The sequence below is a fragment of the Aspergillus fischeri genome, genomic scaffold (genome assembly GCF_000149645.3).
Source record: "Aspergillus fischeri NRRL 181 1099437636247 genomic scaffold, whole genome shotgun sequence".
NCBI classification, from domain to species: domain Eukaryota; kingdom Fungi; phylum Ascomycota; class Eurotiomycetes; order Eurotiales; family Aspergillaceae; genus Aspergillus; species Aspergillus fischeri.
Window position 1 is genome coordinate 1,697,163 of NW_001509772.1, and position 15,326 is coordinate 1,712,488.

General features: G+C 50.4%; 7 protein-coding genes across 7 annotated transcripts, besides 1 other annotated feature; 2 read left to right on the forward strand and 5 right to left on the reverse strand.

Moving 5' to 3' along the window:
- Positions 1–466: 466 nt before the first annotated feature.
- Positions 467–2,864, reverse strand: NFIA_038030 (terpene cyclase/mutase family protein; the record flags this gene model as incomplete). Its single annotated transcript, XM_001266125.1, has 4 exons — positions 467–557; positions 614–2,059; positions 2,124–2,587; positions 2,658–2,864. The coding sequence occupies 4 exons, from the start codon at positions 2,862–2,864 to the stop codon at positions 467–469; spliced, it is 2,208 nt and encodes a 735-aa protein (XP_001266126.1).
- A 515-nt stretch (positions 2,865–3,379) lies between these two features.
- NFIA_038040 (putative meiosis-specific topoisomerase Spo11) lies at positions 3,380–4,893 on the forward strand (the record flags this gene model as incomplete). Its single annotated transcript, XM_001266126.1, has 7 exons — positions 3,380–3,665; positions 3,717–3,783; positions 3,840–3,948; positions 4,007–4,093; positions 4,152–4,232; positions 4,297–4,368; positions 4,420–4,893. 7 exons carry the CDS (start codon positions 3,380–3,382, stop codon positions 4,891–4,893), a joined length of 1,176 nt encoding a protein of 391 aa, XP_001266127.1.
- Positions 4,894–5,256: 363 nt separating this feature from the next.
- NFIA_038050 (E2 ubiquitin-conjugating protein UBC7) lies at positions 5,257–5,832 on the reverse strand (the record flags this gene model as incomplete). The annotated part of the gene is made up of 2 exons (XM_001266127.1): positions 5,257–5,510; positions 5,586–5,832. 2 exons carry the CDS (start codon positions 5,830–5,832, stop codon positions 5,257–5,259), a joined length of 501 nt encoding a protein of 166 aa, XP_001266128.1.
- A 613-nt stretch (positions 5,833–6,445) lies between these two features.
- On the reverse strand, positions 6,446–8,194 carry NFIA_038060 (scramblase family protein; the record flags this gene model as incomplete). Its single annotated transcript, XM_001266128.1, has 3 exons — positions 6,446–7,540; positions 7,599–7,770; positions 7,836–8,194. 3 exons carry the CDS (start codon positions 8,192–8,194, stop codon positions 6,446–6,448), a joined length of 1,626 nt encoding a protein of 541 aa, XP_001266129.1.
- Positions 6,798–6,834: a microsatellite.
- Positions 8,195–8,722: 528 nt separating the features above from the next.
- Positions 8,723–9,173, reverse strand: lcl2 (the record flags this gene model as incomplete). The annotated part of the gene is made up of 2 exons (XM_001266129.1): positions 8,723–8,916; positions 8,999–9,173. 2 exons carry the CDS (start codon positions 9,171–9,173, stop codon positions 8,723–8,725), a joined length of 369 nt encoding a protein of 122 aa, XP_001266130.1.
- Positions 9,174–9,416: 243 nt separating this feature from the next.
- NFIA_038080 (mitochondrial 54S ribosomal protein bL27m) lies at positions 9,417–10,241 on the forward strand (the record flags this gene model as incomplete). The annotated part of the gene is made up of 1 exon (XM_001266130.1): positions 9,417–10,241. The coding sequence occupies one exon, from the start codon at positions 9,417–9,419 to the stop codon at positions 10,239–10,241; it is 825 nt and encodes a 274-aa protein (XP_001266131.1).
- Positions 10,242–10,691: 450 nt separating this feature from the next.
- Positions 10,692–15,101, reverse strand: NFIA_038090 (chromatin-binding protein RAD9; the record flags this gene model as incomplete). Its single annotated transcript, XM_001266131.1, has 2 exons — positions 10,692–14,972; positions 15,042–15,101. 2 exons carry the CDS (start codon positions 15,099–15,101, stop codon positions 10,692–10,694), a joined length of 4,341 nt encoding a protein of 1,446 aa, XP_001266132.1.
- Between the last annotated feature and the right edge of the window lie 225 nt (positions 15,102–15,326).

The following is a 15,326-nucleotide window of genomic DNA, read 5'->3' on the forward strand; positions in this document are numbered from 1 at the left end:
TCTAAAGCTATTGCTATTATTCTCGCTTTGAAGATTCTCCGCACTTAGCTTAGAAGACGGCTATGTTGCCGAAAGTTATTCCTGAGTAGACACTAGAGGTCGCCTCAGCTGGTGACCGGAAATTGACTATATGGAAATATTCTCGTATAAGGGAGCCCACTCTCAAAAAATGGGAAAAGCATAGCTTATCTATAGCTCTTTCTCGGTAGCTTGTTGGTTCTATGACTTTCTTCGGAGACTGCGGGGAGCACACGTGATGGAATTAGCCTGATCAGGCAACGCATCCATACAAATCCGTTCAGCATAAGGTAGGTATTATTATTATTAGGCTAAGCACTCCATTTTAGTACAGACAGCAAACATTGCTGATTCATTAGACAGTATGTCGTATATGGTACATATGGTACACCCTGGAGACAGCCAGGTGTATGAAGGATTCGTCCTGAAGGCACGTCTCAAATTCGCCTCACATCAGTTCTTCGTTGCCGAACTTGCGGCTATAAAGACCCAGAGCTCGAATGGGCCAGTAGAACTTGTAGTTGGGATACGAAATCATGCTAGACCTGGGTCAGCTATTGACAGGGAGAATGAGTTTGCAAACAGAGATACTTACCAAGATTGGTTGAAAACGCCCTCAATGGATTCTTGCAACCACTCCCCGTTTGGTTGCTGCCGTGACATGAGCAGCTTCATGGCTTTCTGCAGTGGCTCCTTGTGTGGATATTCCGCCTCCATTAGTGCAAGACAAGCCCAAGCAGTTTGCGCCACTTGGGACTTTTCATGTTGAACGTACACATGCTTTTCACTGCTGAGATAGGATTCACCCCATCCTCCATCCTCCTTTTGCTTGGAGAGGAGGAACTCGCAGCCACGGCGCGCATACTCGCTGGTCTCGTAGGTTTCCCCGACACTGGTGAGGCTTTCTAGGGCAAACATGGCAGCATAGGTGAAGCAGATTCCCCAAGATCCGTACCAGCTTCCATCCGGTCTCTGCACGCGTTTGATATATTTCACAGCTTTGTCTTTCGCGGCCTTGATCTCGCCGGCCCGGTAGTCAGGGTAAAATCTGCTGAAAAGCGAAAGCGCGGTGACAGAAGCGGTGGTACATTCGGGATAGTCATAACCGATCATGATTCCGCCAAACACTTCCGCGGCATTGAGCCACTCCAGCTTCTCGGAGCCACGGGTAGTTTCGTACTCAGTGAATCCACCAGAGGGATTTTGCATCAGAAGTAAGCAGTCGACACTGTCTTTTAGTCGCTCCACGGAGATCAGCTTTGGATAGTTGTGCATCTCCTGTAGTTGGATTGTGGACCGCAAGCCCTCCGCTGTGCAATCACTAACTGTATAGCCTTGTGTCTTGTTACTGAACGGCCACGCGCCTTTTCGGTGTTGACGGTAACACTTTTCTTGATCGGGGACGTTCTCCCGAAGCTGATGGTCTTCAAGGAACTCCAATGCTTTGGTGAGCATTGGTCGCCACTTGGGGTCATCTGCGAAACCGGCAACGACAATTGCTTGCGTTATGAAAGCGGTATCCCACACTTGGACTCCGTTGGTTCCATTCATCAACATGCCTTCATTCTTCATCCACATGTAATCATTCAGACGCTCACGATGGCGACGAACTGAATAGCTGTCTGGCCCATCATGGAGATAGCAAGCTACCATGTTCATCGGGCTGCTCACAGGGCCCAAGCCTGCATAGTCCGTATTCTCGTCTTCCATTCTAATCAACTCCCAGGTCCAGTCCTCTGCGCGTTTTACCAACGCAGAAATTCGGAGATAGGGATTCCACACAGAGACAAGAAGTTGGTTGATCAGGTTTAAAAGCCAAGTCTTGGGATAGTAATTATCGGCTTCATGGATCGAGTTCCGGTGACTTGCAAAGTTGATAGAGTCGTAAGGCTGAGTGTACAGCTCCTGACGCAACTGTTTCGTGAGCGGGTCCAGAGGATGGGTGAATTTCTTGGACCATAGGTACGACATGGGCAAGAACACTTGACGTATATGGATCCACCACCGCCAAGGTGCAAAGGGAACCCAATCCGGAAGCAGCCTATACCATTGTTAGGCTCTTGTTGATATTTTACAAGAGAATGTGCAGATGTAATGGAACGTACCAAAGCTCAGGCGGGACAGGATTGACGCACTCCCATTCCATGACACCGAGGACACTGAGCCAAAATTTCGCCCAGTGAGGGCCATATACGGCACCGCCGAACTTATGTAAGAGCCCACGGGCTTTGATCATACGAGGGTCGTCTTCGCTGACACCGATCAAGCGCAACGCCACGTAGTTCATGCAAGTTCCAAAGACAGAGCTATGTGCCTCAATGTGCAAGCCCCAGCCGCCGTCCTCCGGGTGCTGACGAGCAAAGAGATACCTTTTGATCTCAGTCGCATACTCCGGCGGGATCGGAGTGTTGGTCACGTAGTACGTGATTATGAGGCCAGGGAGCAAGAACATTGGGCCTCCGTACTCACAGGCCCAATTGCCTGGAGGAAGTTGCAATTTGGAGAAAAATTCCAAGCCATTCTCGGCACATTGCAGTGGAGTTTTTGCTTTCGGCAGCTCTGGAAGTCCCTGCGGTAGAATAGTCAGTTATGTGTATGGCAAACATGCGGTTCGTGGCGGCAGGGGCGAGTGGTGTTACCGTAGGGAGCCCCAGAAAATGCTTGTCAGCGACAGATTGAGGCCATTTCTCGTTTTCTTCATCGGATTCCAAATAATGCCAGGTCTGACGGCCCCGATCATCTAACAATCTCCATCTTGAATAGTCTGTTTTGAGGTCTCCGTTCTCGTCGGGACTCAAGTGACCCTGAGCTGCAGTTCTCCACGAGGCAACTGGGCCTCCCGTCATTATTTGGTTCGGAGAACTCCCAATTCTAAATATACCGTAAAAGCTGAGGTCTATTTTATTACTTGGTCAACCGATGAATGTGCGAACGATGAACAGGGGAAATAATGAAAAAAGGGCACCAATGATTAAGAGCAGATCACTTGTAGATCCGGGATGTTGATATGCATGTGCTTAGTCATCAGGGGCACAACTTAACTAACTAGTTAATTATACGCATCAGGCAACACAAGCAAATCATTGCTCCATCTGTATATTAGGGATGGGAATTATGGATGAAACAGAAACTAGGGCTTTTGTAGACAGACTAAAGTGTGTAGAGGTCGTTTAGACAGACTTGATCAGACAAAATGGGACTTATCATAGCATCAGCCAGGATTCCTGGGCATAGTAAAGGCCATGAGGCCTCCGAGTCCCTTCACTGCTGTTTCGACTACATAGTCACTTGACTCCTGCTCATCAACCCTTCTCCTCAATGTATCGACACGTAGTAGTCGACAATGAGCTAACCGCTAGCAATGGAGAACGCACCGGACAATGCTGGATCGAGCTCAGCTAGACTGTTCACGAACCAGGAGCAGTCCCAGAAAGAGAGAGCTCAGACGTTTATTGACAATACACTCATAGAGATCCTCGATGAGCTACGGACGCCAGACGGTCGACCAACCCTGACTTTGAAACGGAGATCCAGAGGAGTTCCCTTTTCCATAAATCCCGAAAACCTTGCTCTAGAGACTGAGGAGAAAGAAATACTATCATCCTACAGCTGGCCGGGTAGGAATGCTTATGAGGCTTGGAAGTTTAGTACGAAACTTCTTTTCCCTTTGAAAATCTAGATCAAACTAAAGTTGTTAGCTGCCATCATCCGAGGAATATCAGTTATCGCGGAGGCAATCCAAGCTGGTCTGGTAGTTTCCAAAAGGTTTCAATTATCTGAAAATAAGGTAAAGCCTCGAGCGCTGGCTGATTGAGCAACAGAGACATCTATTACAGCGATCCAGCTTGTTTCGGTTCTCAGCAAATCGTTGACACGATAATTGATGACATTGCTCATACGATTGGGGTTGATAGAGCGGCGTTGAACGTGGTAATACACTTAGATCAACTCTTTGACTCGAATGTTCAGCTAACATCAGATGGCGCAGGAAGCGGTAGCCAAAGGGCTTGTTGCGGGATATTATCGTCTGATGACCAAAGCTGGCGAAGTGGTGGACGCCCGCTTATCAACTAAGGTAGTCCACAATATTCACACTTCTTCCCGGGGATAACAATGATGATGAGGTGAGCTAGGATGTCCTGATACCGAAAATGGAAGACATTGAAGCAATTGATGCCTCCGAGGTGAAATGGGTCTTGATCCTGGAAAAAGAAGTAAGAGAGGATATATCACCATGTATCTCCCGCTGCGCACAGTGCGGTAACATCTCATTCCCAGGCAGTCTACCGTCGACTCTCGAGAAGCAGCTACCACACTAGAGCAGCCGCAGGAAAAGGTGTATTGGTAACAGTAAGTTCCCAATGCTAGAGCCACGGGTTAGAAACCGACGGTGAAACACAGGGAAAAGGCTATCCGGACCTCAGCACGCGAGCCTTTGTTCGAAGACTGCTTGATGAGACTAGACATCTCCCCGCAGAGGAATCCCCGCGCTTTTACGCCCTCGTCGACAGTGATCCTGATGGCATGGCAATCATGTCAACATATAAATATGGCTCGATGGCGCATGCGCGCGACAACGAGAAGCTCAACGTTTCCAAGCTTCGCTGGCTGGGACTCCGAACATCTGATGTCATTGGAGGTGCAGACTCATTCGGGGACGAGGCTTTCATTCGCCTGAGCCTGAGAGACAGAAAGAAGGCTGTTGCAATGCTGTCGAACAATCCCGTGTGGGCAGAAGATGGGCCAGAGCAGGAATGGCGCGCAGAGCTGCAGCAGATGCTCATGTTGAACTTGAAGGCGGAGATTGAGATTCTCTACGATCGGCAGGAAGGACTTGAAGGGTGGATCGATAAGAAGATGACCATTTCAAGCTGATACATCGGGACAACGGATTGTCGCTTCGAAGCCGAAGTTATAAAAGTTTTCGATTGACAATTGATGGAACGTAGAGGAGACAAGAGGAAACAAGAGGTCTATTCCGCGTCCTGTTACATAATAAGAACAAATATTAAGCCGAAAGCGACATGCAGAGTGATATAAATGATCGAAAAGAAAAGTAAGACATCGGGAACACACCAGAAACGCCATTTATCCGACCCAATCTCGTAACCGCGTAAGCTTCGATGCTGGAAGTGCCACATGTAGACAAACTCGTAGCATGAGTATGGCTCACGGCTTATGTACAGCTCCAGGAATAAATACCTAATATATCCATCCAGCGCGTCCGCGTGTGGTTCCCTACAGACCCAAGCCCTTCCTGACCTCATCACGAACCTTCCGCTCATACTCGCTTCTGCGTTCTCTCCACATTTTTGCCGCTTCGACGTTAGCAGGGCTTTCGTCATTGGGTTCTGCCAGCATGCTCATGACGGAGATCAGGATTTTCTCCACACTCTGAATGGGCGACCACCGCTCGGATGCATGCTCGTAATGGTTCGGATCGTCGCCGGGAGGATGAAGAATGGATATGCAGACAGTTCCGTTGGGATAGACTTTTAGGAGGATATGTCAGTCACCGCATGAACTTGATGTTAAGTGAAAGGAAGAAGAGGCACGTTATCCCTCACCATTCGGATGCCACACCCCACCACCGACAAATTTCATTGTTGGCGGACTCAGCGGGTAATCTTTGGGAAATTTGAGCTCTGCTGCAAAAACGCCCCCTTCGTACGGTGTACCCTCAGGGCCTTGAATCAAGGCCTCCCAGTGAAACATATCATCCTCGCTGACTGGACCGGCAGTGATGCCCTCGGGAGGGTTGGTTGATAAGTTCTTATACTCGTGAAAGAGACGCTTCTGTGCGACGGACGACATTGTGTAACCGGAGATCCAAAATTGGAGGAAAGTGAGCGAGCAGACTTAGAGGCGTAGCGACAAAGAGAAGGAAAAGCGCTGAGTTTGTAGAATAACCGAAGTCGTGGAAGTGGGCTGCGGAGAAGAGGTGATCGGTGTGGGGTACTTGGATCCCGGTTCCCCAAAAGTGGACGCTATCTGAATGATTTGAAGGAAGTTAAGCCTGCAAAGAGTAGAGGGAGGCTCTAGAGATGGAAGATCAGGGGACGGATGGGGATGCTGCCGGAGGATATTGGCCCAAGTACTTAATAGCTGACGACGGAAATGGAAACGGGGTTTTGCCAGTTGCCACCCGGCAAGATTTCACTGTGGCTTTCCCCGAGGATCGGCCCGCAAGGACAGAAGACCGATCATAAGCTTAATATAAGTCGCTGATGCTGCAAGTAATGAAAGGACACAATAAGAGGGCTTGACAGTCTCACATTGAAATAATATCTAGTTATAATACATTATTAATGTACATGCGGCGCTCTAATCTATATGGAGAATGATCTCCAGAGATCTCATTGTTTATGAGAACCAACAGAAATATGCAGGTACAACATATGCCAGGGGTATAATCTTCTCGCAATCATCAAAACCAGTCATTGTCCCCTTCTTCACCCTCATCATCTGGCTCCTCGATGTTCCAGGGATCTTCAGGCGCGCGAGCAAAAGGATCCTCTTGCTCCTCGGCCCATACATCCCCGTAAGGACCTGCTTGACCGGGAACCGATGATTGCTGGTCTGCCGAGTATGGCTGCTGCTCGGGTGGGGGAGGATGTTGTGGATTGCTGTCTCCTGCCATGCCTCTTGACAACGCATCGTAACCAGCCATCGCACCCGCACCAGCAGCTCCTGCAGCAGCACCTTCAGCAATTCCTCCAGCGGCGCCAGCCCTGCCAATGGTGCCCGCGGCCGCCTCACCTACAGCTCCTGCTTCGCCAGCAGCGGCACCACCGGCAGCAGCACCACCGGCAGCGGCCTCTCCGCCAATGCCGGGGAACCAGATGGGCATGAAGCCAAAACCGCCAGCACCACTGTGACGACTAAAGTAATCGAAGTCAATACTGACCGCAGTGGCCAGCATTACTGCCCGTTGATCCAGCGTCATTCCTGTTGGCGCGTTTGTTCGTGTGGTCAAATCCTCGGAACCAAGAGCCGCAGAATCCATGCGAAGAGCATAGACACCTGTGTCCGTGAACAGTTCCCGCGCGAAGCCAACGAAATTTCGATTGACTGAGCCAATGAGTCGGTTGTCTGCCGAGCGTAGAGAGAAGTCCCATGACAAGAAGGGCTCATCGACATAGGCGAACTGATGGTATTCCCCAACATCTTGACCGCTGTCATTAGTCTGCGTCAATTGCATCTGCTGCGAGTTTGATAACCCCGTTTGCGAAAGAGGCAATCTCTGAGTTCCCATCTCTGTGGCGCCAAGAGGGGAGTGATGATAGGTGAAAAGGTTGTATTTCCGCCGCAACGGCGCCCACTGCTGCTGTGCTTCTCCAATCACACGCATATCCTCTAATCCCAAAGGCGAGACGCGTGCATTTGAGCCCCCCGTAGCTTGGACAAGTGACCCTGAAGATGCAGTCTGGACTGCGGTTGAAGACGAGAAGGCGCTTTTGGCAACATCAAGAGGGTCGTACACCCGAATGCGAGAGTTAATCCAAGAGAAGGGGCGGTGGAACTGAAAAGCGTTAGAAGTCTCATTCCTGGACCAATTTCACAAATGGATATAGACATACTCGGAGCACCTCGTTTTCGTGCCGATCAAACACATGCGTCACAAAACTTCGGTGTGTTCGAAACCACTGTCGCGCCATCATATTTGCCATGCCCTTTTCTTGTTCGGCCATATACCCGATATGGTTTCCATTTGCATCCATGATGACGTATTTGTTCGCCTGTTCGAATCCGCTGCGAATCGCTAGTTAGCTTTGACTTTGACATGACCTTTCCCTGCGGTATATGAGGCTGCATACATCATCACATTCATCAATTCAAGCTGTCTTTGTATAACCAAACCAGAATTTGCCAATATCCCCATGGCTGGATGTGTCTCTTTGAGGACGCCATTGGGATCTTTTGGTATATGAACGGGAGAAAGTAAGGTGTTCTGGGCGGGGTCGTAGTTTGGAGTTGGCCTGTTCGGTTCCGTAGTTGTTGGTTCAAATTGTTGTGGTGAGAGTGCTCCTCTGTTATGTGCTACGGGCCTTAATCTCCGTGTCACATCTCGAGGGACTGGAGGGCTCCGACGTCCTCTAGTGAATGAGCTCGCGAATGCACGACCAGGCGCTGCCACCGACCCTGTGAGAGGTGTCCGTATTCTTGAGCTCCACATAAAGGTGGTCACTCGAGGGGTGTGAATGAATAAATTTGACGTATGGTGGTTTCTTGAGGGCTAAGTAAATCCGTCTGTAACTTCCGCAAATGAAGACGAACACCTTTAGCAGCTCTCGAGGAAAAAGGTGGAAGAAATGTCGAGCTGTGGCGGAGCAAAGAAGAATGACGAAGTTCCATTGTACACTCGTACCGCACGGGATTAAGCGGAGATAACAGGCCGCGCAGAAGAAACCATAAGAGGCGAAGAGTCAACAAGTGTCATGATATAATATACGCTTGGACATCATGAATCCTACAAGGCCTGATGAGTCTGAGACTCATTGCAATTCTGTAGAGACACAGTTTATTGTTCTCGCAAGACCGGAATGTGTCGCAGTACTGACCGAGCTCATCATAGTTCTACATCGGGGCCGGTGAAACGAATGGATGGGAACGTTTGGATTGAGACTGAATATACGTACAGCATAAAGTCTCGCTCAAGAAACAACTTTTCGCCTGCTGTTGATGCCCTACTCGATTCGTATGATTACAATAGACCTTTCCTAGCCAACTCAATCTTCCGCGCCGCCTCCCCGGGCTTGTAGCCTCCTTTCGAGATGCAGACAGCACTTCCTTCGCCTAATTCGACCTTATCTTCGACACTTGGATGCGCACATGGGCAATGATGAGGAAAGTCAACGCATGCGAGCGTCCCCGGACAGAGATATTTGTTGCAGTTGGCTGGTAAAGCGGCACAACGAAGGCGTTAGCTATTGTGTCCACAATTTTTGATTGAGAGGCAAGATCCTCTGCGACAACTCACTTCCTTCCCATAGCTGTTGGTATCTTGCACTGTCGCTGGCAGAATTTTGTGTGTTTTGTTGATGGTGTTCTTGATGACCACCTCCAAACATGTGCTCGAAGAACTGGAATTGCGCCTGCGCGACGGAGGCCAGAAGGAGTAGAGCCCCGAGGCATCTAACCCAGCTAGAAAGCATGGTGTTGGTTACTTATTATAAAGAGTTAGTTGATATATATGGAGAAGAAATGAAATATAAAAGATTCAGTGACTGATAGCTGAATCGACAACAAACCATAGTCCCTTGAAGCCAGCTATCTCAATGGCACGTGACTCTCCGCCAAGATTATAGGAAAAAGTCGCGGATTTCCACCTGTGATGAGCTTCCGCAGTCCTCGCCGGTTGGGCAATTGGAGTGACACCACTTTCCGTGCAGACGATAATGTTACAACCCAGACTGTTAGCGCCCTTCCGGGCGCTGGAACGCACATTTGCTTCTTCCCTCCGCTCGTCGCAGGCGATACACCACCCGCCTCGATCTTCGCTACTCTTCCAACGGACCCCCATCTCCGCACCGTCTCCGATCTCGAAATTCCTCCTCCCTCTCTGTCATGTCCGTCACGCCTCTCACGCCACTCAGGGTACTGCAAACAGACACTCCCGTGATCCTGCTGGGAAGCGGCTCGGCGCGAAGAAAACCGGTGGTGAATATGTTGTCCCCGGCTGCATTATCTTCCGACAGCGCGGAACGAAGTGGTTCCCCGGCGAGAACTGTGCGATGGGCAGAGATCACACCATCTACGCTACAGAGGCTGGCTATGTGAGATATTACCTCGATCCTGAGCGGCATCCGGACCGGAAGTACATTGGTGTCTGCTTCGAGAAGGAGGGAAAGCTGCCCACACCCCGGAACGCCCCGACGAGACGGAAGTTGAACAGAATCGCTGTCCCTCGCATCCCTGATGGCTCCGAAGTCGTTGCTCAGTCAGATTTGGTTGCAACTATTGAAGAGGGCACGATGGTCTCCAGCGTGGAGGCCGCCAATGCCACCACAGGCCCCCAGCTGCGTCCTGGATACATGTACCGTGAGGCGAATTGGCAGATTGGTCGCGCTGCTGAGAAGGCCGGAATCACTGCCAAGCCCTATAGGCGCAAGAATCGTTGGCTGGCCTGGAGAAAGAGGCAGGCTAGAGCCGAACGTGCTGCCCAGATGAAGAGCCTTAAGAGCAAGAAGAAGGCCGCGAAGAAGGGCAAGGGTGGCCGTTAGTTGATCGATAAGTTCTCTTATCTTCAGCAACATATTATCAGAGCTCTTTGTATGACACATTCGCGGGGTTTTAAGGTGTTTCTTGTATTATAGATCGTCACATGGACTAAATTTCTTCAGATTGCATAATTTGTCCGAGTCTTCGAAGAAGCAGCAGACAGGATCAGAATTGTAAACCTGAATTGTATTTTTTCTCTAATTTGGGTTGTTCCAAAGAGCGAGAAGTAGATGCTCTGCCAAGAAACACGCATTTGGAAAAGCATAGCAGAAAAATGCAGGGGTATCTGTACATGTCTAGAGCATTGGCCGCTCGCTCCGACTAGGGAATATCATATCCATTAACCAAACAAAACAGCTCCAGCTTCCCATGCAGATGATGCACAAAACCCATAGTAACATAACAAGATAGGACGGCAGGGAAAGGCCGTCAAGGAAGGAAAGAAGGAGACATCACTGCCCGAACAGCCTCCCAAGTATGAGACTCTGACAAACAAACTCATTGCCCACTATTTTGACACTGGTACTCAAGCCTATATCGCTGCCATCGATCGACTCAACCAGCTCGGTCCTCTTGCGCTTCTTCGTACCCTTGAATGACTGAGATTTGAGTGTACCGGGCATTGAGGAACCAAGGATCGTCGCCTTTGCTGATGCCATCTCATCGCCGTCGACGTAGATCCAATCCCAGGTGCATCCAGTGCCAGCAGCGGCCTGCTGGTCCAGGCTTGCTCTCGCCGACTTGAGGTCAGGCACCCGCTCAACTCTAGAAGCACCCAAGGCGTACGTGAGGAAAATGTATGCCTTTCTTCTTTCTTCATCTGATCGCCCACCGCGACCCATGACAAGCAAAACCGACTGATCCTTGAGTAAGTTGGGGCGAGAAGCAATAGTATCCGGTAGTCGCGCTGTTGTGGCCGGATACGGAGCCAAGAACCTCGATTTCGTTGCTCCATTGAGGTATATAGATTCGCCCGAAGGGAGCAAATATATTTCCCAATCCAGGATTCGGTTTTGGGCAATGCAGTCCTCAATCCAGCGGTCTGATAAACAAGGTATATTCAAGGCCAGCGCCTGCATGTATTTCGGGCGGCGAGAGTGCTTATCAGCGATGAGACAAGCGAATCCCACTTCTTCAGCATTAGGCGCCAGACGGAACTGCCCATTGTCACAGTCCGTACCTGGCGCTGCTGATTTTGTCGGAGTCGTAAGCGGTGCGTGCGAAGGCAACTCAAAGAGCTCATTGAAGCCGTCCTTCAGGATGCTCCCATCGTTGTCCAGGATCATCTTTGTGATGCGAGATTTGGCTTCGTCATTATCGCCGTAGGAGACAGCGAACACCATGCCCGCGAAAATACCGTTCAACAAGCGAATGCTTCGCGGTAGCCGTGAACCCGGAGATGCTGGCGTGGAATACCTGTCAGAAGGCGTTTGGAGCCTGCTTTCGGAATGCGTAGCTCCCGAACTGTAGGTGAAAGCTCGATCTTTGAGCTGATTCCACAAGATCGTGTCCAAATAGATCCGCGATATGGGAACCTTGATGAGCTTGTCAGGCCCCGTCAGCCCACCGGTCGGAAGGCTCTTGCGTTGTTTCGGTCCGAGTAACAAAGTAGTATACCCGTATACATCGGTGATTGGAAGGACTCCGTCAGAAGCAGCCTTTGTGAGGTCCTCAGCGCTAACCCTATCCTCAAATCCGCGAATGATATGTGTCACCTTGGGGACATTGGGCATGTCAACCTTGACAGCATCACCGATTTTCAATTCCAGTCGTTTGACAGCGCCCATCGGCACTTCAAGGGGAGCGCTATCTTCAAACTTGACCAAGACTCGCGTCTGCGAGATGCCGGGTGGCTTGCCGACACAAGTTGCAGGATAATATGCCCGTTTCTGGCCACTCCAGGGAGCAATGACTTGGTTCAGCGCAATCGGAGAGCTGTCCCCATGAATCGAACCGGCTAGATCGGAGTCGTCATTGCGCACTGGCTCAGGAGACTTATCCTTCATTTTCTCCCCTTTATCTTGTGGGAACTCAATACTTCCCTCACAAGGATCCTCTCTTTCCCCGGCATGCACATTCATATTCTTTGCTGATTCCAGTGGTTGAGGCCCTGAGTCTGCCTCAGCACGAGGGCGGGGAAGCTTTTTCAACCTTTCTCTCCGGGAGACGTGATATTGAGGAGTATCCTCCACCTCCCATACTGTTTCCATTCGCTTGGAAGATCTTGATCTTTTTAGGAAGCTCGATTCAGACTTGTCCACGAACTCCTCGGTTTGCAAAATCTGTCCCGTGGGCTTCTCGCCATTTTGAGATTGAGCATACTGAGAAGTGATACGAGGCGTGAATGTTAATATCGGATCAGATGCATATACGTTCTGCCCATTTCCACGCCGCTTTTTCCTCGGTGGAATTGGGGACGCAGAGACCACAGAACTGAATTCCTTATCATCGGCTGTGAGAATGCCAATATCAACATCGACGAGAGCAGTTCCAGCTTGAGGCGAAGCATCGGCAGCTATCTCTGTTAGTGCCCTGCGCTGTCTCCCACTTGGGCTCGAGAGTATTTTGGCAGTGCGGAAATGTCTAGCTGGGGCCGAACTCTCAGGGATAAGGGGTTGAGAGTGACTGACGCGCCCTTGCTCAGTAGGATAAGCAGGTGGCAGGTCATCATCCTCTTGATCCATAGGGTCATTATCCACATCGTCTGCCCAGCTCTGATTGTGTATTGTGTTTGGACTAGTCTCGGGAACGCTCGTCGTTGGGATTACATCACCGAAGCCCCTCGGACGTTGGGGCACAGGTGTTTCAGTCACGCGAGAGGGCATGGAGGAGGGTTTTTCACGAGGATCTACTCTTGCACTCTTGGGTTCGGTTCCCTTGGTCTTTCGGCTAGCAGAATTGCTAGATTCCGTTGTCGCGACTTCCTGGGCGGAGGATGCGTCCCTTGGGAGCTGACTGGAGGAGTCGTGACAGCTCGGTGAGCTTGACCGACTACGCGTTGTCGCGCGGTTAAGATGGGCCGAGTGTAGCACTTGGTCTTGTTCACACTCTGGGGGCGGAGACGAGCGCAGTGCTAAAGGCCTTGTGGGTGATGAAATAACCCTATCCCGGTCAGAGGGATCACCATGGTATCGGACCCGGGAACGAGGCCGTCCGCTGTGATGCCGTAGACTTTTCGTGACAATCTTATCATGGTGTCCACGATCTTCTTGCCGAGGAGATTGTTGAGAATCTTTCACAACCATGGTTTCCAATAATGCTTTAGGCTCGTTTGCTTCTCGCTCAGGACTGCGAGACAGTTGAATATCTTCCTGGGCCAATGAATCTTCATGTAGAGAGAGTGCCTGAGAAAGGCGGTCATGCGCAGAAGCTGTAATAGGAAGACAATGTTCCGAATCATTGTTGCAGTTCTCCTTGTCTTCATCGGTGGAAAGGCTGGGAGCCTGTTGAGTAGGTTGAGATCGTGCCAAGTCCCCACCATGTTCAGTTTCGGCTTCACTAATTGCACCCGATTGAAGTACCGTATCAATTTTGTGAGGATCCGCACGGGATGTAGGACTTTTCAGCACGTCTGCCTGATATCGTTGCTTCAACTTGCTGGATGGAGAAGTGGTTTCTTCGCCGGTTCGCCGTCGGCTTGACGCCCTTGCCGGGGCTGCCACTCCCGCAAACTGCGCCGAAGCTTCTTGATCGATCGTTCTCTGTCGGATGATACGCTCCACAAAACTAGGTTCCTTTTCAAACTCGCCGTCGCTCTGATCCTCTGCATATATGTGCTCCGCGGAACGTGTCATTCTTTCTTGCAAGATCCTGTCACGTCTCGCCTGAGACTCTTTCATGCTGATGTAGGCCATTGGTGTCTCAGAGCGGTCCTGCGGAAAGGTTGCGGCGAGCGCGTTCAGAGGAGAAGATAGCACGGCGGCTAGCGGATGATTTTGAATGGGGAGATTTGGAGAAGGTCGGTCAGACATGAGGTCGGGCTGCTGACCATAAACCAATGGAGACGACGGAGCCTGTGTCGCCTTGAACACCTGGCTCAGTGCCATGATCCCCCCGCTTGATTGAATGTCCGATGCAAGAGGATTCTTTGAAACACATGGGGTCTCGGAGTTGGAACGCTCGGGTTGGCCTAATTTGAAGGCTGTCGCTGGTGTGCTTGTCAAGAACCGCTGAGATTCAGGGAAGAGGTTCGGTTGGTAGTGCATGGGCGACGATTCTCCTAACTTGGAGCTGTTTTGCTCTTCATTGTCCTCGGCATCGATTATATCGGGACATGTGTTCTCGAACCCAGACAACAAATCTACATGGCCACTGTCACCCTCGTGCAAAGTCATCATTGTAGCCCGCTCCACAATATTGCTGTCGGACGCATTTCTAGCAGCAGCATCCTTGTTTTGTCTGATCATATCGTCAAACACCGACTGCGAAACGACCTGAGTGTCTGACGGGACACCGTCTGCGGAACCCATCTTCGCGGTTTGTCCAACGGGTAGAGGACTTTCGGGGACGTCTTTAGACCCGAAGAACCGTTGCCGGTCATTCAAGGGTACAGCAGCATGCTCTGCTCGAGAAATCGACCTGGCGGGCGATTGTCGAACGACTTCCGGGTTAGTGGACGATGCATCAAAGTCCGAGGTTTGGTTATTTTCGCGATTATTATCATCAGATACCCTAGGAGGAGGAGAATCGACCGTCTCCAATTTGTCCAGCAGGGATTGGGATGGTGCAAGGTCCTATCGAATGATGATTGGTGTTAGTACGGACGAGGTCAGGAACGCCACTGAGTCGCTGTGTCAACTCACTAGCCCCAGCGCGACGCGTTGCAGCTGTGCGATGTCGATGCTGTCGTCTTGTGTTTCCATGATTTATCCTCTCCATAAGACCGTGAAATGCTAGACGCGAATCATTATTGTCCCTACCGGAGTATAAAATCCTATAGAAGCGTGCAATCGGCATTATCATTCTTACTTCATGGACCGAACCAGAGAAACGCGAAACACGAAAACCACGTGACTGCCGAAGTAATATTACCAGTTTAGGAGTAGAACGTATCTACTGCGGATGCTCAACTGAAGAGTTATACTACA